General features: G+C 39.4%; 1 protein-coding gene across 1 annotated transcript in view; it reads right to left on the reverse strand.

Annotated features, from left to right (window-relative positions):
- LOC149781955 (cell surface hyaluronidase-like) overlaps positions 1–13,978 on the reverse strand; it is a 37,863-nt gene extending 23,885 nt beyond the window's left edge. Inside the window, exon 1 of the mRNA XM_089935047.1 lies at positions 13,940–13,978. Coding sequence (XP_089791173.1) covers positions 13,940–13,978 — 39 coding nt within the window. The remainder of the gene's footprint in view (positions 1–13,939) is intronic.
- Positions 13,979–21,739: the final 7,761 nt, after the last annotated feature.

Below are 21,739 nucleotides of genomic sequence, written 5' to 3' on the forward strand. Positions count from 1 at the left end.
AGTAGAAAAATGGGTCTATGAGTTTGTGACCTATAAGATTGTCATATAATCCTTGGGAACTAAGCGATCTACCTGGAGTCACCGAAGCCTTTAGGTTACTTTGTGAGATAAACAATGATTTATTGAAATTGCAAGTTTAAACGATACTATTTTCACGCATCAGCGAACGCAATGTTTACTCTCTTAGCGGGTTAAATGTATTTTGGTTCACACGTGGGTCACAATTTATCCGAAACAAAATATGGACAATAACATGTCCCACACACAAAAACATTTGCGTCAGATGTTTTAGTTTACTGCCAATTATCTAACTAGATACACGTTCTAAAAAATTTTTTTAATAAAAAAAATTCGTCGAGGCGATTTCGAGAAATCTACTGCTAGATGAAAGTCGATTAAGACACGTGCCGTGAAAACATTATATCTTTAAACCGTTTCGACATGTAACCTTCTTTTATATTTTATCTCTAGGGGATAGTCAACTCTCGAACGAAGTCCTGACGAATTTCGTCGATAGCAAACTGCGATATAAGGTGCGTTCGACGGGTACCAGGTACGAAAAACACGCACATATTAATAGACTGAATGAAAGAGTTTGTACTAACTGAACTTCTGATTACAGGATTTTGATTTCAACGCCTGTTGAACAGTACGAAAGTAGTGATCCGTTCTAACAGTAGGAAAATTTGAGAAAAAAAAAACTTTTCAGCCTATTTCTAGAACATCGCGGCTAGATAAAGCAATCAGAACTCTACAGATGCTGTAAGATTATATCTTACGTTTCCATTTGAGCCAATTCGTCCCCTCTTTATTAGGTTTTTACATGGATCCATCTTTGATATTTTAATCCTAGGGTATAAAGTCCACTAACCAAGGACGTCCTGACATTTCGTCGAGAGAAAACAGCGAAATAAGGGCGCATCATGGTGTAACAAGCTAACCGGGTGGACTTTTCGGATTCACAACAGAACACTTTTGGCGAAGATAAAACTACAAGGTTTAAAAATGGATGACTTGCATGAGCAATTAATTGTGAATATGTGTGTGTATATACAATCCGAATATTGGATTGAATTAACATAAGAACGCACAGACTTGATGAAAAATACAAAAAAAAAATAATTTAGCAAATACAAAGACAAGGGGTGAATATTTCACAACGATTTGGTAATGAAACGATGGATATAGTTTACTCAGGTAGTAAAAGATGTAAAATTTTACTCAAGTAGTAAAATGCATTCACTCAGGTAGCGAAATTATGGTGACAAGAAAGAGGGACAGATATACAACTTATCAGTCCTGAAAGATACACTAGGTTTTACGAACCCTAAAATTAGCCCACGGCTAATAAATTACATATACGGAGACACACTCCGTCATCAGTACACTTTTTTTCAGCTCCACGGCTGCTACAGTTCAGCTTCACAGCTGCTACAGACTCTGGACACTCAGAAGACTGCGAAACACTCGGAACACTCTGAACATTAGACCCTCCGGACACCCGAACGTTAGACACTCCAGACACCCCGGACAGTAGACCCTCCGGACACCCCGCACTGTAGACACTCCGGACACCCCGGACAGTAAACACTCCGGACACCTCGGACAGTAGATCACTCCGGACACCCCGGACAGTAGACACTCCGAACACCCCGGACAGTAGACACTCTGGTCACTCCAGACACAAACACTCCGGTCACTCCAGACACATACACTCCAGTAACATACAGAGACACAGACACTCTAGTCACTCCAGACACAGACACTCTGGTGACAGAGAGAGACACAGACACTCCGGTCACAGACAGACAGCTGAAAATATATCCAATACCGTGTATCATACAGGACACGGGTATAATAACACAATGACGTTATACACGGTAAATTATATAGATTACATTATCAGCACAATAATTACAAAATGACAGGTTCAAAAATAAACCTAATCTTGCTCGATAAGAATCCTACTATATTAAACAGTCTTTTTTAAAAATGTAGCTTGTCATTGCTAATATAAATCCCTTGCTAAGTAGAAAACGAGAATAGAAATATGTGTATTATGCTGCGTAAACCAAAGCTATATAGCAAAGATTAAAAGATAAACGTGGTAAAACAGTACTTATAGCTTATAAACTAGAAATTAATAAACTTACATACCTCGAAAGCTGGATATGTGCACGTTTTTGAAGCAGACTGACTGCTGACAAGACTATTCCGTATTGTTAAGAAACTTACGTACGGTAAAGTATTTATACACAAACATAGTCTGTGCATTATATGCATTGGTTCGTCCCATCGAGAGCACTTCGCACGTGCGGCATGGGATGAACCGAACTTACTATTTCGAAATACGATACAATATACATAAATCATCCGCTGGTATCGTTGTAACAAAAAACGAAACCGGAGTACATGTATTCAATAAATAAAAGAATTTAATTCCGTGACAGAACCTCCCCCCCCAAAAAAAAAAGTGGTAACACTTTTAGAAAAATCACGGAATGTGAACATAAACAATTGTTAAAACTTCCAATTTGAATAGTGAACGAAAATGATCTGATAACTACACCCTACTTTAAAACTCAGCACCCACATTTTCCGATCCTCGAATCGCCTCGATCCGGAAACTATGCGGTTGCAAAGACAACGCCCAACGCACCAATCTTGCATTGCGACCTTTGCTTTGTTCAAGTATAAGAGCGGCTGATGGTCCGTTTGGAAAGTAAACTCCCTCCCGAAAAGGTACGTATATAATTTTCCTATCCCCTATACTAAGGCTAGGCACTCCTTTTTAATTACGAAGTAGTTTCGCTCCTAGGGAGCAATTTCCTACTTGCATAAGCAATGGGCAATTTCATTCCCTCTTGCTCCTGTATCAAAACAGCCCCAAAACCCGTATCGGACGCATCAGTCCTCAGCACAAACGTTTTGTTCAATTCTGGCAACTTTAACATTGGTGCACTTACAGTTTCTGTTTTAAAGCATTAAATGCTTTTTTCCTGGCACACACCCCAAGGAATTTATTCAGTTGCCCTTTCCTAGTCAAGGCTGTTAATGGGCTGGCAATAGCCGCAAAATTGGGGACACATTTCCTATAAAACCCAATCAAACCAAAGAAAGATCGTACTTGTTTTTTATTTTCTGGTCTAGGTGCATCTTTGATTGCTCCTATTTTATCTGGGTGAGGTTTCAACTGACCTAATCCACTCACGAGATGTTCCAAACACTCTAGGCTAAAATACCCTATACTACATTTGGGTGGGCTTAGCTGTAATATTTGCAGTGTGAAGTCTATCGAACAGATCCCGTAATACTTTAACATGTTCATCCCATGTATGTATATAAACAAAGATATCATTTACAAACTGTCGACGTTTTCCATACCGTTTAATAGTTTGCGCATGAGACGAACGCATGACGCACCGGCGTTGACAAAAGCGAAAGGCATAACTTTAAATTGATAAAGACTTTTCGGATTCGCGAATGCCGTTAACTCCCGGGCATTATAGCGATTGATATCTGCCAATATCCCTTGGTAAAGTCTAATTTGGGGATGCATTTATGACCTGCCAAGTTCGAAAATAAACTTTCCATCTCTGGCATTGGTTCTGCGTCGAACACGGTGATTTTGTTCAATTGCCGAAAATCAATGCAAAAACGGTTCTTCCCGTCTTTCTTTCTGACTAACACAACAGGGGACGAGTACGGGGAACTGGAAGGTTCGATCACTTCCTTGTCTAATATTTTCCCCACTTCTTCGTTGATTGTCTCTCGCACATTAAAGGGTATTGGATATCATTTAATCCTGATCGGCTCTGAGGTATTCAACTTGATCTCGTGTTGAATCAATCCAGTACAGCCCGGTTTGTCCGTAAACACGTCAGGGTATTGGGACAAAACCTACAATATTTGTGCACGCTGACCCACTGATAAATCCGGGCATACATTGATCTGGTCAATACCTTCTTTCCCTACGTCAATGGGGTATTCAAGGGGCATTTCTGTCCTGGAGACGATTCCAATTCGTCACACGACTTATCCTTTATCACCGCTACGCATACTACATTCAAGACCCCTTTATCCATTGTTTGTCTAGGTCTTTCTAGATAGAGTTTAAGCATATTGACGTGAAATATCTTGGACTTACCCTCCACGTCAATGATATAGTCCATTTCGCCTTTCACCTCTTTGACTTCGTATGGCCCTTTCCATTGGAATAGCGGCTAATTTGTATTCGTTGGGAGAAGCACGAACATCAAACGTTTTACTTCGCGTTCCTCTGTTGTAGTACTTCACGTACCTACAACTAGATTTCGCGAGTTTGCCTTGCGTCATTCGACATGTACGCTCTAATCGTTCGCGCAGATCTACTGCGTATTGGTAAGTAGTCTTGACTTCTTCGTCCGCGACTTCGTCTGACCACAGTTCGCGTAAAATGCGCATAGGACCACGAACTGTCCTACAGTACAATAGTTGAAACGCGGAGAAGCCTAACCTTTCATGAGGAACCTCACGATACGCGAACAGAATTGCGTTCAGATACCTATCCCAATCCTTAGGTCTTTCCGCACACATACTAATAATAAAAATAAGGACTTTGTATAGCGCCTAATCTTTACTAAGCGTTTTACAACATTAGACAACACCTACAAAATAAAAAAACATATATAATGATAAGATTACGAACACAAACACCATGAAATTAGAAAACATAGAAGAAAAAAAAAACATGCTGAATTTATTTAAGGTAGGAAACATTATTAGGTCTTTAAGTTTGTTCCGTCGCAACATTTGCTTCAACGTCGCGTTGAATTTCTCGACCAACCCATTGCACATAGGGTGGTAGGGTGTCGTGCGCAACTGTTTAAGGGACAACAACCTTCTAATTTCTGCCATGAGATCTGAGGTGAATTGCGCTCCACAATCCGTAAGAACCTCTTCGTGCACTCCGACCCTGCTTAAATAAAATCAGCATGCTTTTTATTTCTTCTATGTTTTCTAATTTCATGGTGTTTGTGTTCGTAATCTATCATTATACATGTTTTTGTCTTGTAGTTGTTGTCTAATGTTGTAAAGCGCTTAGTACAGATTAGGCGCTATACAAAGTCCTCATTTTTATTATTAGTATGTGTGCGGAAAGACCTAAGGATTGGGATAGGTATCTGAACGCAATTCTGTTCGCGTATCGCGACGTTTCTCATGAAAGCTTAGGCTTCTCCGCGTTTCAACTATTGTACTGTAGGACAGTTCGTGGTCCTATGCGCATTTTACGCGAACTGTGGTCAGACGAAGTCGCGGACGAAGAAGTCAAGACTACTTACCATTACGCAGTAGACCTGCGCGAACGATTAGAGAGTACATGTCGAATGACGCAAGACAAAGTCGCGAAATCTGGTCGTAGGTACGCAAAGTACTACAAGCGAGGAACGCGGAGTAAAACGTTTGATGTAGGCAATCAAGTGTTCGTGCTCCTCCCAACGAATAAAAATAAGCTGCTATTCCAATGGAAAGGGCCATACAAAGTCAAACAGGTGAAAGGCGAAATGGACTATATCATTGACGTGGAGGGTAAGTCCAAGCTATTTCACGTCAATATGCTTAAACTCTACCTAGATAGACCTAGACAAACAATAGATAAAGGGGTCTTGAATGTAGTATGCGTAGCGGTAATAAAGGATAATTCGTGTGACGAATAGGAATCGTCTCCAGGACAGAAATGCCCCTTAAATCCCCCATTGACGTAGGGAAAGAAGGTATTGACCAGATCAATGTATGCCCGGATGTATCAGTGGGTGAGCGTACACAGATGTTGGAGGTTTTGCCCCAGTACCCTGACGTGTTTACGGACAAACCGGGCTATACTGGATTGATTCAACACGAGATCAAGTTGAATACCTCAGAGCAGATCAGGATTAAAGGATATCCAATACCCTTTAATGCGCGGGAGACAATCAACGAAGAAGTGGGGAAAATGTTAGACAAGGAAGTGATCGAACCTTACAGTTCCCCGTAATCGTCCCCTGTCGTGTTAGTCAGAAAGAAAGACGGGAAGAACCGTCTTTATCAATTTAAAGTTATGCCTTTCGGTTTAGTCAACGCCGGTGCGTCATGCGTTCGTCTCATGTGCAAACTATTAAACGGTATCGGAAACGTCGACAGTTTGTAGATGATGTCTTTGTTTATACACATACATGGGATGAACATGTTAAGGTATTACGGGATCTGTTCGATAGACTTCACATTGCAAATATTACAGCTAAGCCCACCCAAATGTAGTATAGGGTATTTTAGCCTAGAGTGTTTGGAACATCTCGTGAGTGGATTAGGTCAGTTGAAACCTCACCCAGATAAAATAGGAGCAATCAAAGATGCACCAAGAATAGAAACTAAAAAACAAGTACGATCTTTCCTATGTTTGAATGGGTTTTACAGGCAATGTGTCCCCAATTTTGCGGCTATTGTCAGCACATTAACAGACTTGACTAGGAAAGGGCAACCAAATAAAGTTCCCTGGGGTGTGTGTCAGGAAAAAGCATTTAATGCTTTAAAACAGAAACTGTAAGTGCACCAATCTTCAAGTTGCCAGAACTAAACAAAACTTCTATGCTGAGCACTGATGCGTCCGATACGGGTTTTGGGGCTGTTTTGATACAGGAGCAAGAGGGAATGAAAATGCCCATTGCTTATGCAAGTAGGAAATTGCTCCCTAGGGAGCGAAACTACTTCGTAATTGAGGAGTGTCTAGCCTTAGTATAGGGGATAGGAAAATTCCATACGTACCTTTTCGGGGGGGGGGGGAGCTTACCTTACAAACGGACCATCAGCCGCTCTTATACTTGAACAAAGCAAAGGTCGCAATGCAAGATTGGTGCGTTGGGCGTTGTCTTTGCAACCGCATAGTTTCCGGATCGAGGCGATTCGAGGATCGGAAAATGTGGGTGCTGAGTTTTAAAGTAGGGTGTAGTTATCAGATCATTTTCGTTCACTATTCAAATTGGAAGTTTTAACAATTGTTTATGTTCACATTCCGTGATTTTTCTAAAAGTGTTACCACTTTTTTAGGGGGGGGGGAGGTTCTGTCACGGAATTAAATTCTTTTATTTATTGAATACATGTACTCCGGTTTCGTTTTTTGTTACAACGATACCAGAGGATGATTTATGTATATTGTGTCGTATATCAAAATAGTAAGTTCGGTTCATCCCATGCCGCACGTGCGAAGTGCTCTTGATGGGACGAACCAATGCATATAATGCACAGACTATGTTTGTGTATAAATACTTTACCGTACGTAAGTTTCTTAACAATACCAAATAGTCTTGTCAGCAGTCAGTCTGCTTCAAAAACGTGCACATCTTCAGCTGTCGAGGTATGTAAGTTTATTAATTTCTAGTTTATAAGCTATAAATACTGTATTACCACGTTTAGCTTTTAATCTTTGCTATGAAGCTTTGGTTTACGCAGTATAATGCACATATTTCTGTTCTCGTTTTCTACTTAGCAAGGGATTTATATTAGCAATGACAAGCTATATTTTTTTTTCAAAAAACTGTTTAATATAGTAGGATTCTTATTGAGCAAGATTTGGTTTATTTTTGAACCTGTCATTTTGTAATTATTGTGCTGATAATGTAATCTATATAACTTACCGTGTATAACGTCATTGCGTTATTATGTCCGTGTCCTGTATAGTACACGGTATTGGATATGTTTTCAGCTATCTGTGTCTGTGACCGGAGTGTCTGTGTCTCTCTCTGTGACCAGAGTGTCTGTGTCTGGAGTGACCAGAGTGTCTGTGTCTGGAGTGACCGGAGTGTCTGTGTCTGGAGTGACCGGAATGTCTGTGTCTGGAGTGACTGCAGTGTCTGTGTCTGTCTGTGACCGGAGTGTCTGTATCTGGAGTGACTAGAATGTCTGTGTCTGGAGTGACCGAAGTGTTTGTGTCTGGAGTGACCAGAGTGTCTACCGTCCGGGGTGTCCTAAGTGTCTACTGTCAGGGGTGTCTGGAGTATCTACTGTCCGGGGTTTCCGAAGTGTCTAATGTCCGAGTTTTCCGGAGTGTCTAATCTTTGGAAGGTCTAATCTTCGGAGTGTTCCGAGTGTTTCGATGTGTTCCGAGTTTCCAGAGTCTGTAGCAGCTGTGAAGCTGGACTGTAGCAGCCGTGGAGCTGAAACAAAGTGTACTGATGACGGAGTGTCTCTCCGTATATGTAATTTGTTAGCCGTGGGCTAATTTTCGGGTTCGTAAAACCCAGTTTATCTTTCGGGACTGTAAAGAAAAGTTGTATATCTGTCCCTCTTTTTAATCACCATAATCTCGCTACCTGAGTGAATGCATTTTACTACTTGAGTAAAATTTTACATCGTTTACTACCTGAGTAAACTCTATCCATCGTTTCATTGCCAAATCGTTGTGAACCATTCACCCCTTGTCTTTGTATTTGCTGATGAAGCGAAATCAGGTTGGTTACTTATTCCTTATTCCTTATTCCCGATTCAATAAGGAATAAGTAACCAGTTACCGATTGAATAAGAAATAAGTAACCAGTTACTTATTCCCGATTCAAATATTTTCACATACATTTTAATACTTATTCCTTATTCACACAGGTTTTTTTATTATTATTTATTCATTATTCCCAATTCAGTGTGTAATTGGATAACATTTAGTTAATGCAGATGAAAGCTTTTTAGGACATGCAGTGGTGTAATTCTAACCGTATTGGAGAGTGCTATATGAAGCTAAATATAGACAGATCACGGACTATATGTAGGAATCGTTTAGGATATTGATAGGAATACGTGTTTTGTAATGTGTTTTGTAATTTGATATAGGATTAATGAGTTGTTTTAGGCATTTGGGTCGTGTCTTGTGTTGCATAGCGATAAGTATTAGTATTCGGGTTCGAAAAGCTTACTAATGACTCAAGTAAAAGGGAAACCACTAAAAACCATACAAGTTTGAACTTGGAGATTTCTCGTGTGTGGTCGTCATGTCCTTAGAGGAGAATTATGTGGAGTATTTACGAGTTTAAGAAGCCTTCAGTTGACTTGAATATTGTCTTGAAGTCCTTGGAACTGGGGAACTTAGCATACTTGTAACCGATTTCCAGAAATTGGGGTTATAAGGGGAGTGGAGGGCAGGTAAAGCACATGACGATAGAAGATGATATCTTACTTATACAGTTTGGTCGTTAAGTATCATCTTTAAAGAGACTTGACAAGGACCCTTCTTGAGATGTTATCTCTAGAAGATCAGTGTAGTAACGAAAGAAGTCTTGAGAAATTTCGTTGAGCCGATTTTGAGAAATCAGCTAGATGACGGAGGTGTCGTACGACACATACCGTAAGATTATAACATAGACCCTTCTTTGACATTTTATCTCTAGGGGATAGAGATCCGTCTACGAAAAATGTCCTGACGAATTTCGTCGAGAAGAAACAAGGGACGTCCTATGGGAATCTGGTATTACCCCACCCCCACCCCCGATAGTTTGTACTAATTGAACACCTGCTAAGAGGATTTTGATTTCAACGTTTCCTTCATATTATCTAACTAGGTACACGTTCTAAAAGTTTTTTGTTTATATAAAAAATTCGTCGAGGCGATTTCGAGAAATCTACTGCTGGATGAAAGTCAATTAAGACACGTGCCGTGAAAACATTAGATATTTATACCGTATTGACATGGAACCTTCTTTTATATTTTATCTCATGGGGATAGTCAACTCTCGAACGAAGTCCTGACGAATTTCGTCGATAGCAACCGCAATATAAGGTGTGCCCGACGGGTACCAGGTATGAAAAACACGCACAGATTAATAGACTGAATCAAAGAGTTTGTACTAACTGAACTTCTGATTTTGATTTCAACGCCTGTTGAACAGTACGAAAGTAGTGATCCGTTCTAACAGTAAGAAAATTAGAAGAAAAAGAACTATTTTCCAGCCTATTTCTAGAACATTGCGACTAGATAAAGCAATCAGAACTCTACAGATGCTGTAAGATTATATCTTACGTTTCCATTTGAGTCATTACGTCCCCTCTTTATTAGGTTTTTACATGGATCCATCTTTGATATTTTAATCCTAGGGTATAAAGTCCACTAACCAAGGACGTCCTGACATTTCGTCGAGAGAAAACAGCGAAATAAGGGCGCATCATGGTGTAACAAGATAATCGGGTGGACTTTTCGGATTCACAACAGAACACTTTTGACGATGATATAACTACAAGGTTTAATAATGAATGACTTTCATGAGCAATTAATTATGAATATGTGCGTGTATATATAATCCGAATATTGGATTTAATTAACATAAGAACGCACAGACTTGATGAGAAATACAACAAAAAAAATAATTTAGCAAATACAAAGACAAGGGGTGAATGGTTCACAACGATTTGGCAATGAAACGATGGATATAGTTTACCTAGGTAGTAAACGATGTAAAATTTTACTCAAGTAGTAAAATGCATTCACTCAGTTAGCGAAATTATGGTGATAAAAAGGAGGGACAGATATACAACTTATCTTTACAGTACCGATAGATACACTTGGTTTTACGAAATCCAAAATTAGCCCACGGCTAACAAATTACATGTACGGAGACACACTCCGTCATCAGCACCCTTTGTTTCAGCTCCACGGCTGCTACAGTTCAGCTACACAGATGTTGTAGACTCTGGACACTCGGAACACTGCGAAACACTCGGAACATTCCGAACATTAGACCCTCCGGACACCCGGACGTTAGATACTCCGGACACTCCGGACAGTAGACACTCCGGTCACTCCAGGCACAAACACTCCGGTCACTCCAGACACAAGCACTCCGGTCACTCCAGACACAAACACTCCGGTCACTCCAGACACAGACACTCTGGTCACAGACAGAGACACAGACACTCCGGTCTCTCCAGACACAGACACTCTGGTCACTCCAGACACAGACACTCTGGCCACGTTTTTGAAGCAGACTGACTGCTGACAAGACTATTCCGTATTGTAAAGAATATTACGTACGGTGAAGTATTTATACACAAACATAGTCTGTGCATTATATGCATTGGTTCGTCCCATCGAGAGCACTTCGCACATGCGGCATGGGATGAACCGAACTCAATATTTCGAAATACGACACAATATACATAAATCATCCTCGGGTATCGTTGTAACAAAAAACGAAACCGGAGTACATGTATTCAATAAATAAAATAATTTAATTCCGTGAGAGAACATCCATCCTAAAAAGTGGTAACACCTTTAAAACAAATCACGGAATGTGAACATAAAAAATTGTTAAAACTTCCAATTTGAATAGTGAATGAAAATGATCTGCTAACTACACCCTACTTAAAAAATCAGCACCAACATTTTCCGATCCTAGAATCGCCTCGATCAGGAAACTATGCGGTTGCAAAGACAACGCCCAACGCACCAATCTTGCATTGGCGACCTTTGCTTTGTTCAAGTATAAGAGCGGCTGATGGTCCGTTTGGAAAGTAAACTCCCTCCCGAAAAGGTACGTATGGAATTTTCCTATCCCCTATACTAAGGCTAGGCACTCCTTCTCAATTACGAAGTAGTTTTTCTCCCTAGGGAGCAATTTCCTACTTGCATAAGCAATGGGCAATTTCATCCCCTCTTGCTCCTGTAGCAAACAGCCCCAAGACCCGTATCGGACGCATCAGTCCTCAGCACAAACGTTTTGTTCAATTCTGGCAACTTTAACATTGGTGTACTTGCCAGTTTCTGTTTTAAAGCATTAAATGCTTTTTTCCTGGCACATAACTCAGGGAACTTTATTCGGTTGCTCTTTCCTAGTCAAGGCTGTTAATGGGCTGGCAATAGCCACATAATTGGGGACACATTTCCTGTAAAACCCAATCAAACCTAGGAAAGATCGTACTTGTTTTTTAGTTTCTGGTCTAGGTGTATCTTTGATTGCTCCTATTTTCTCTGGGTGAGGTTTCAACTGACCTAATCCACTCACGAGATGTTCCAAACACTCTAGGCTAAAATACCCTGTACTTTATTTGGGTGGGCTTAGCTGCAAGATTTGCATTGTGAAGTCTTTCGAACAGATCCCGTAATACCTTAACATGTTCATCCCATGTATGTGTATAAACAAAGATATCATCTACAAACTGTCGACGTTTTCCATACCGTTTAATAGTTTGCACATGAGACGAACGCATGACGCACCGGCGTTGACTAAACCGAAAGGCATAACTTTAAATTGATAAAGACTTTTCGAATTCGCGAATGCCGTTAACTCCCGGGCATTACAGCGATTGGTATCTGCCAATATCCCTTGGTAAAGTCTAATTTGGGAATGTATTTATGACCTACCAAGTTCGAAAATAAACTTTCCATCTCTGGCATTGGTTCTGCGTCGAACACGGTGATTTTGTTCTATTGCCGAAAATCAATGCAAAAACGGTTCTTCCCGTCTTTCTTTCTGACTAACACAACAGGGGACGAGTACGGGGAACTGGAAGGTTCGATCACTTCCTTGTCTAACATTTTTCCCACTTCTTCGTTGATTGTCTCTCGCGTATTAAAGGGTATTGGATATTCTTTAATCCTGATCGGCTCTGAGGTATTCAACTTGATCTCGTGTTGAATCAATCCAGTACAGCCCGGTTTGTCCGTAAACATGTCAGGTTATTGGGACAAAACCTCCAATATCTGTGTACGCTGACCCACTGATAAATCCGGGCATACATTGATCTGGTCAAGACCTTCTTTCCCTACGTCAATGGGGTATTCAAGGGGCATTTCTGTCCTGGAGACGATTCCGATTCGTCACACGACTTATCCTTTATCACCGCTACGCATATTACATTCAAGACCCCTTTATCTATTGTTTGTCTAGGTCTTTCTAGGTAGAGTTTAAGCATATTGACGTGAAATATCTTGGACGTACCCTCCACGGCAATGATATAGTCCATTTCGCCTTTCACCTGTTTGACTTCGTATGGTCCTATCCATTGGAATAGCAGCTTATTTTTATTCGATGGGAGAAGCACGAACACTTGATTGCCTACATCAAACGTTTTACTTCGCGTTCCTCGGTTGTAGTACTTCACGTACCTACAACTAGATTTCGCGAGTTTGTCTTGCGTCACGAAGTGTCCTACAGTACAATAGTTCTAACGCGGAGAAGCCTAAGGTTCCACTAGGAACCTCACGATACGCGAAGAGAATTGCGTTCAGATACCTATCACAATCCTTAGGTCTTTCCGCCCGCATACTAATAATAAAAATGAGGACTTTGTATAGCGCCTAATCTTTACTAAGCGCTTTACAACATTAGACAACACCTACAAGATAAAAAAGAAACATATATAATGATAAGATTACGAACACAAACACCATGAAATTAGGAAACATAGAAGAAACAAAAACATGCTGAGTTTATTTAAGGTAGGAAACATTATTAGGTCTTTAAGTTTGTTCCGTCGCAACATTTGCTTCAACGTCCCGTTGAATTTCTCGACCAACCCATTGGTAGGGTGTCGTGCGCAACTGTTTAAGGGACAACAACCTTGTAATTTCTGCCATGAGATCTGAGGTGAATTGCGCTCCACAATCCGTAAGAACCTCTTCGGGCACTCCGACCCTGCTGAACATGTCCTCGAGCGCTTCGGATACACGTTAGGTTTCAATCCATGGCAAAGCTATGGCTTCGGGGTATCTAGTAGCGCAATCTATCAGCGTCAAGATGTGTCGGTTTTTCCGATCTGTATGTGGAAATATAGGTCCCACAATGTCAAAGGCCACTCTTTTAAACGGAGTATCTATCAATGGCATTTGACCTAACGGTACTCTAGTTACCCTGCCCTTAGATACAGTTTTCTGGCAAACTTCGCACGAGCGACAGATCCGCGCTACGTCGCTATTGACACCAGGCCAATACAATTCTCTTAATACCATCTCTGTTGTTTTCTTCATACCTAAAGGACCCGCCATACTCGACTCCTGCGCGACCTCGAGTACATGCGACCTGGATTTATGGGGGATCACTAGTTGCAAGAACTTCATATCAAGTATAGAGTATTCCCTATACATTAAACCTTTTCGAGTAAGGAATTTAGAGGAACCCCCGTTCTTACTCTTCCTCACGGCACCCGATAATGCTTTCTTCGCGTTTGCACGTAGAGACGCGTCGTATTTTTGCTCATTCTGAAATTCTTCGTGGGAGATATCTGTAATGGCTTCCGGTAATTTTAATTTGTGTAAAGGTTTGTTATCTTCCTTTACCTGAGCCCTAGTTTGCACTGCTTGGATGATCGGGAATCGGAAGTCTGACAGGTCGGGAACCTAGATCCTTGTACATTGCCAATCGTAAGTTCATAGATCGGGTTGGCTGTGCACAATGCTTCCATGTTTTCGGTCTCTCTTATATTGTAACTGCATTTGTTCTTTCTTGTAACTGCATTTGTCTTTCTTTCTCTTTTTCCCGCTTCTACTTGCGTTTGTTTTTCTCTTTCTTCTTTCTGAAGCTCCAGCTTCCTCAACTCCAATTCCATATTGTACTTTAATTCTAGTTCCTTCACTTTTATGTCAGAGTCTGATACAGACTTACTGATTGAAACCAAAGCATTTTTATCCAAAAAATTCTTTTCTGCCAAATGCTGAACCAAAATATTTCTTATTTCTTGTTTCGTTAAGGAAGCCTTTACCTCAGAAATATCGTATTTTCTGGAAAGTTGAATCAATTCATCTTTTTTTAAAGATGTTATTGTTCCTGGGTAGGATTTGAAAAAAAGAATTTCCACTTTTGTTCACGTTGTAGAAAATGTTTGTCAATTCCACACAAGACTTCAAAAACATAGGGAATTCAAATAAAAAAGACAACGAAGTTTTCTAAAATATCTTAGCCAAAATTCAAAATCCCGGATGAGCCCCCAATTCTTATGTTACACATATAGGCTCGAATAAACAGCATCGCAAGATAAAGTGAAAACAACAAGCTTTGAAAAATTGAACAAATACTTTATTTCCCTGGGAAAATGCTGTAAAAATAAAAGAATAAGAACTTACGTTTTAAGAATCAAAGCCAAAAAACAAACTCCAAGAATAATCCACGAATAAAAGTTTAGAAGTCCTAATAATAAAATGTTCTAATGATTTCAAGTCGAGTCCCGACGAAAAATCCAAGATGGAAGGCGATGACGTATGCTGTATTCTGTTCAATGTTGTTGTCTACATTTCCTTGTAGAAACACAAGAAATAATCCTCCGGTTTTTGAAATCCCAAAAATATTTTTACAAAATGTTTTATTTCAAGAATTCTGTATGAGCACAACAAATATTTCCAGAGAAACGAATTAATCTTTTAGAATTCAAATAATCTGAAGAAAAATTCACATATAATTCACAAACTGGCTACAACAGAAAGGAAACGACTTGACATCAAGCGTTTTAAAGTCCAGACTGTGAGACTGAACTCTAAGCATCACTTTTAAATCTAAGTAATGCGCAATTTTGGAAATGTCTAATTGCAAAATAGATGATCACGTGATCATGTTTATATATATAATATCACGTAGCCCCTGGATCCTTATTACTCCGAGAATAAAAGTTGTTTATTATTCCCACAATAAAAATAAATTAAAAAAAAGAACTTGTTCGCGTGACTGTTACTAATTTTGAATTAAGGTCGAGAACCAGGTCAGCTTTATGTTTACAGAAATGAAGAGTCAAGGTCAAGCTATTTTCTGGACAAAATACTAGTTCCTAGTAAACGAAACAACATTATTTTGATATATAATGACATTAAAAAATAAAAAAATTTTAAAGCTGACAAATAACTAAATAAGACATAAATTAAGTCAAATATAAACAACAGTGCTAAAACAGTGGGAAAATGTTAAAGAAAACTAGTCGAGCCGATTCCGAGAAACGTTTGGCTGTATAACGGATTTGGCTACACTGGCTGCCGTAAGAAGATTATATTTTACATATACAGTTGGGACATTACGTTTACTCTTTGAAGAGTTTTTAAAGGGACCCTTCCTTACGACTTTATTTCTGATGGATAGAGGCGACCTAAGAAGGACGTCCTGACGAATTTCGTCGACAAGAATCAGCGAAATTAGCGGGTTCCTATGGTTATTGGGCATGAAAACTCACGCACAATGTGGACCGATTCGTTAAATATTTGTAATATTTAAACAACTTCTAAAAGGTATTTGATTTCAACGCATCTTCAGCTATATCTAACCCAGTATCGTTTCCAACATGAGGAAACGTTTAAAGAAAATTCGTACAGCCGATTTTGAGATTTTCTCGGCTAGAAAAAGAAGTTCGGTATCACACATGCCGTAATGATATCATATCTTACAAGTAAAGTTTGGATATTACGTACCCTCCTAACGAATTCTGACATTTATTCTTCTTTGACATGTTTTATATAGGTGGCAGAGGCAATTCACAAAGTAATTTTCGTTTCATATAAGCTAATTTTTGTTTCATTAACGTTTACGTTTAATTTTAAGTGTTAGAGCGCTTTTTTTGTACCGTATATATATATATATATATATATATATATATATATATATATATATATATATATATATATATATATATACCAACTTATGCTGTAATTTTATCTCATGGAAATAGAGTCCACCTACAAAGGAAGTCCTGCAAAATAAGGGGTGCCTTAGGGGGTACCGGGTATGAAAAACACGCAAATGTGTATAAACTGTATCTATAGTTTGTACTTATGGGACCCTTACTTAGAGGATGTTGATTCCAACGCCTCTTATACTGTTTCGAAATAAGACCCCTTTCTAACAGCAGAAAAGTGTAAAGAAAATTAGTCAAGCAGATTTCGAGAAACTAAAGAAAGGAAGTCGAGCAGATCACATGCCGTAAGATGATATACATGTGGGCCACATTACATAAACTCTTTATACAGTCTTGACATGAATCATCCATGGATATTTTATCTCTAGGAGATAGAGTCCACCTACGAAGGTAGTCCTGACGAATTTCGTGAGATAAAACTGCGAATAAAGGGGCGCCTTAGGAGGTACCATCTGTGAAAAACACGCAAAATGTGGATCAAATTGAGCTATAACTTGATCTACTTATAAAATGACTTAGATGACTTTGATTTCATCTATTTTGGAATTAGTTCCAACTGTAGGAAAAGATTGCAGAGGGGATTTTTGATGGCCCAAGGGCCGCACCATTTTTGTGATCTCTCATGACACCTTGTGACACCAATCATTTTGCGGGGCACAGGATACGGCCTTGCGGGTCGCGTGTTTGAGAACCCTGATCTAATATATCAATAATTTGTAGCAATGTGACGACTACTTAGAGGATTTTGATTTCAACGCCTCTTGGACAGTATCTACCTCGGAATCTGTTCCAACAGTAGGAAAACATAACAAATAATTTGTCGAGCCGCTCTCAAGAAATTCTCGGCTAGAGAAATGTGACCGGTACAGCACATGCCGTTAGAATGTCTTATTTTACGTCCCCTCTTTAAGCATCTTTGACATGTGCCCTTCTTTGAAACACACACACACACACACACACACACCTACATACATATATATATATATAAAAATATAAATATATATATATATAAAAATATAAATATATATATATATATATATATATATATATATATAGAGAGAGAGAGAGAGAGAGAGAGAGAGAATCGACCCACGAAGTATGCATTAACAAATTTCTTCGAGACGAATCAAAGAAATACGAGGCGCTTATTTCGGTACTAAAGATGAAACACCCACCTTGAACATAGATTATCTCAATACTTTGTATTAATTGTGCGCTTACTTAGAGGGTTTTGGTTTCGGTGTCTCTTGGACAGTATCTAGTTAGGGACCCATTTTAACAGTAGAAAACATTTAAATGAGAATTTTCGAGCTGATTACGATAAATAAGGAGCTCATTATACGATCGTTATAACGATGACCACTAGGATATTGCCTCTATCCTTATCTAGATCCTACGGTTCTCGCCTAAATGACCCCGTGATCGATCTTTCTTTTGAAAGATTGTACATATGGATATGTTTGACTCCTACAAGATATATTAACTGCATTAATCGAGAACAAAGTGATTACTGGGAAAGTCGTTATGGATACCCACAGTAGTGGAGCGTTACACCCCTTTGGCAGATTTTAGTAACACTTTTCGAAACAGGTGTCTGATTAAATCGAAAATATATATATATATATATATATATATATATATATATATATATATATATATATATATATATATATATATATATATGTATGTGTGTGTGTGTGTGTGTGTGTATAGTCCCATGAATAACTCTTTACAGAGTTTTACATTGGCGATTTTTGAGTTTTTATGTCTGGTAATATGTTGAAACCACGAAATAAATCTTGACAAAGTGAGAGGAATCAGCGAAATGACGGGGGGGGGGGATTTCTAGGTATCGAATATGAAAAAAAACGTTCTATGACTGTCGATTGTATTGATATTTTGTACCTACAGATACTGTACTGCGAGATATCAGCGGCTCATGCAGAATTTCTCTCTACGGACCTGCTCCATCATTTGATAGATTTATTGAAAATTTAAGGGGCCGATTTCTAGAGATATGGAGCTCAATATATGTTATGTATAACCAAGAACATATGAAGATCGCAACTTCAGTCCTTCTCTTGCGGTGGAGAACTAAAAACTGTTTTTCAATCTGCCGCCGAAAAAATGATTTGATGTCCACCCATGACACATACAGGCACGTGATGCCCTACAAAAAGAAATTTTGAAGTCTTCACCCTCTAACATTTGGAGAAACTCGCAACCTGGAAAATTAGCTATGGATATTCGCATACGGGTATCCAAGAAAGCAAACTTCCTTGCCGTCTTAAATCACAAAGAAGTCGGTATATTTTTCGATTCCCAAATTTGCTTGTCTCACGTCATTGGATATTGCTGCCAGGGCGCCACTAGGCGCCTTAGCTGGTGTGGCCCTAAAGTCCATCGACTGCCTGGAGAGACGGCGAGTACCATCTCCGACTTTAAACGGCTCCGAAACGCCCATCCCGAAAACACTTATCCTGCAACTTCGTGAGTAACGAGCTGGAACATCTGCCATGGTGAGGTGTTTAAAGGTTGGCACTGTCAACCTTGGCAACTCGCAAAACTGCGTGACATATTGGATGGCTTTGGATCATGGGGATAGTCGCGTACCACCGTCTTGCCCGCGGTGTCGGCTACTACACTCTATTCAGAAAATTCTGAAGGGCCGATAATGATAGCAAATGTGCTCGATAACGATCTGAAGCCAGGTGCGCTGATATCGAAGGATTTGTTTCTGCTAGGCTGTTTATTGAAATAGGTCGGATTAAGGAACGTAGGCCATTCCGGTGGACAGTTTCAACGGCACGAGAGATACACACAAAGACCTCCTAAGCGCATTGGCAAACATAAACCAGTACGTGAGAAATGTTGAGCTACTGAATTGCAAAAACAATGACTACGTCATACACATGAATGACATTATGTGTTCACTATGACCGCCACTTGACCAAAATTATCTGACGTATATTTATTCAATTCAACAGAGGATTAACGAAATGGTTTAGGCACGACAGTATAATGAGGGGATATAATGGCTCACATGTACATAATCTGATGGCATGTGATCTGCTCGACTTCCTTTATTTAGTCTCGAGTTTCTCGAAATCGGCTCGACGAATTTTCTTCAAATTTTCTCTGCTGTTATAAAAGGGTCTTTTTTTCAAAACAGTTTAAGGGGCATCGAAATCAAAAATCTCTAATTAAGGTTTCCATGAGTACAAACTATTGATACCGTTATTAACATTTGCGTGCTTTTCATAGCCGGCATCCCCTAAGGCGCCCCTTATTTTGCTGTTTCGTCTGCACGAAATTCGTCAGGACTTTCTTCGTAGTGGACTCTATCTCCTAGAGATAAAATATCCATGGAGGATTCATGTCAAGACTTATAAAGAGGGGACTAATGGCTCACATGTATATAATCTGACGGCATGTGATCAGCTCGACTTCCTTTATTTAGTCTCGAGTTTCTCGAAATCGGCTCGACGAATTTTCTTCAAATTTTCTCTGCTGTTAGAAAGGGGTCTTATTTCAAAACAGTATAAGCGGCATCGAAATCAAAATTCTCTAAGTAAGGTTTCCATGAGTACAAACTATTGATACCGTTTATTAACATTTGCGTGTTTTTCATAGCCGGTAACCCCTAAGGCGCCCCTTATTTTCCTGTTTTCGCCACTACTTCACAGCTGCACTCTTTCTCCTGCTTCCATTTCCGCAAGGTATCTGTAGTATTTTACGCCTTGAAAATATACAACTCACTCACCTTGACAGGGAACTATTTTACCTGCGCATCCTCAGGCCAGTGAAATTATGCTTTTAGGCCACATTTCACCTATAACCTTCCACCATGTCTACCATTATAACAACAACACAAGACGTCTCCAGACAACGGAACCGTCCGTTTTGAATTACTCTATTGCACAATTTACATGTCATCCGTCACGAATAATGCACATGCACACACATAATCGTTACATATGATTAGGTTTTAATACGGCCTACTCATCTCGAGGGACATTTATGGTACTCTGACCTGCACTCACTTTAAAATTAAAACATCCATCCTGAAATCTCATCAACAATGCAGTCTGTGATGTTTTGCCCTAGCAATTGGCTAATTAGTCGGGATGAGGACACCGACTCCCCAAAATCAACCATGTGATCAAAATTCTATTAGTAGAGGTTCAGTTAGCGCAAAAGTTTGATACAATCTATGAACATTTTAGTGGGGTATTTTTTATACCCGGTACACATCGTTGTTTCCTATCGACGATATTCGTCAGGACTTCCTTCCTGGGTCGACTCTGTCGCACAGATATCAAATATCAAGGAAGGTCCATTGTCAGAACTCTCTAACGAGGAGACGTAGAGGCCCGCCCAACTGTATGCGTAAGGTATAATATTCTGATCGCATGTGGTGTCCTCTACTTCTTTTGTTTAACCACGAAATCGTTGAAATCTTCTCGACTAATTTTCTTCTAAGGTTTCCTACTGCTGTGATTGGTTACTCTTTACCGACTGTCAAACAGGGGTTGAAATCATAATTCTCCGAGTAAGGGTTCAAGTATCGCAAAGTTTGCTTGCAATCGGTTCATAGACTATAACGGTTTTAATAACTGCTTTTATCCGTAAAGACCCTCTTACGTTTTCCGTTTGCATTAGACAAACACAGTCAAAAATGCTTTTGGGAGTCAAATATATATTTGTTTAGAAGATAATGTGCAATAATAAATGTCTGTGTCGTTTTATTGGTGAACTATAGGAACCAGATATGGACTGAAGAGGTAATTTGCTAATGAACTTTGTTACAACTATCATATATTAATCTCCGGATTCCAAGATATCGGGTCGACGAATTTTCTTTAAACTTATCATACAGTTGGAAGAGATCTCTAACTAGATATTCTCAGAGAGGCGTTGAAATCGATATATTCTAGTTAAGGGTTTAATAATAACAATCTTTTCAATCGATCCAGATTGTGCGCATTTTTCATACCCGGTTCCCATTGGTTGTCCCCTTTTTTTGCTGATTCCTCTCGATGAGATTCATCAGGACTAAAATGTCAGTGAAAAGTCCATGTCAAAACTCTTTAAAGAGGAGAAGTATTGGCCCACTTGTAAAATTAAGATATTATCT

This window comes from Sinohyriopsis cumingii, chromosome 15 (assembly GCF_028554795.1).
Source record: "Sinohyriopsis cumingii isolate HCF-2022 chromosome 15, ASM2855479v2, whole genome shotgun sequence".
Lineage (NCBI taxonomy): Eukaryota > Metazoa > Mollusca > Bivalvia > Unionida > Unionidae > Sinohyriopsis > Sinohyriopsis cumingii.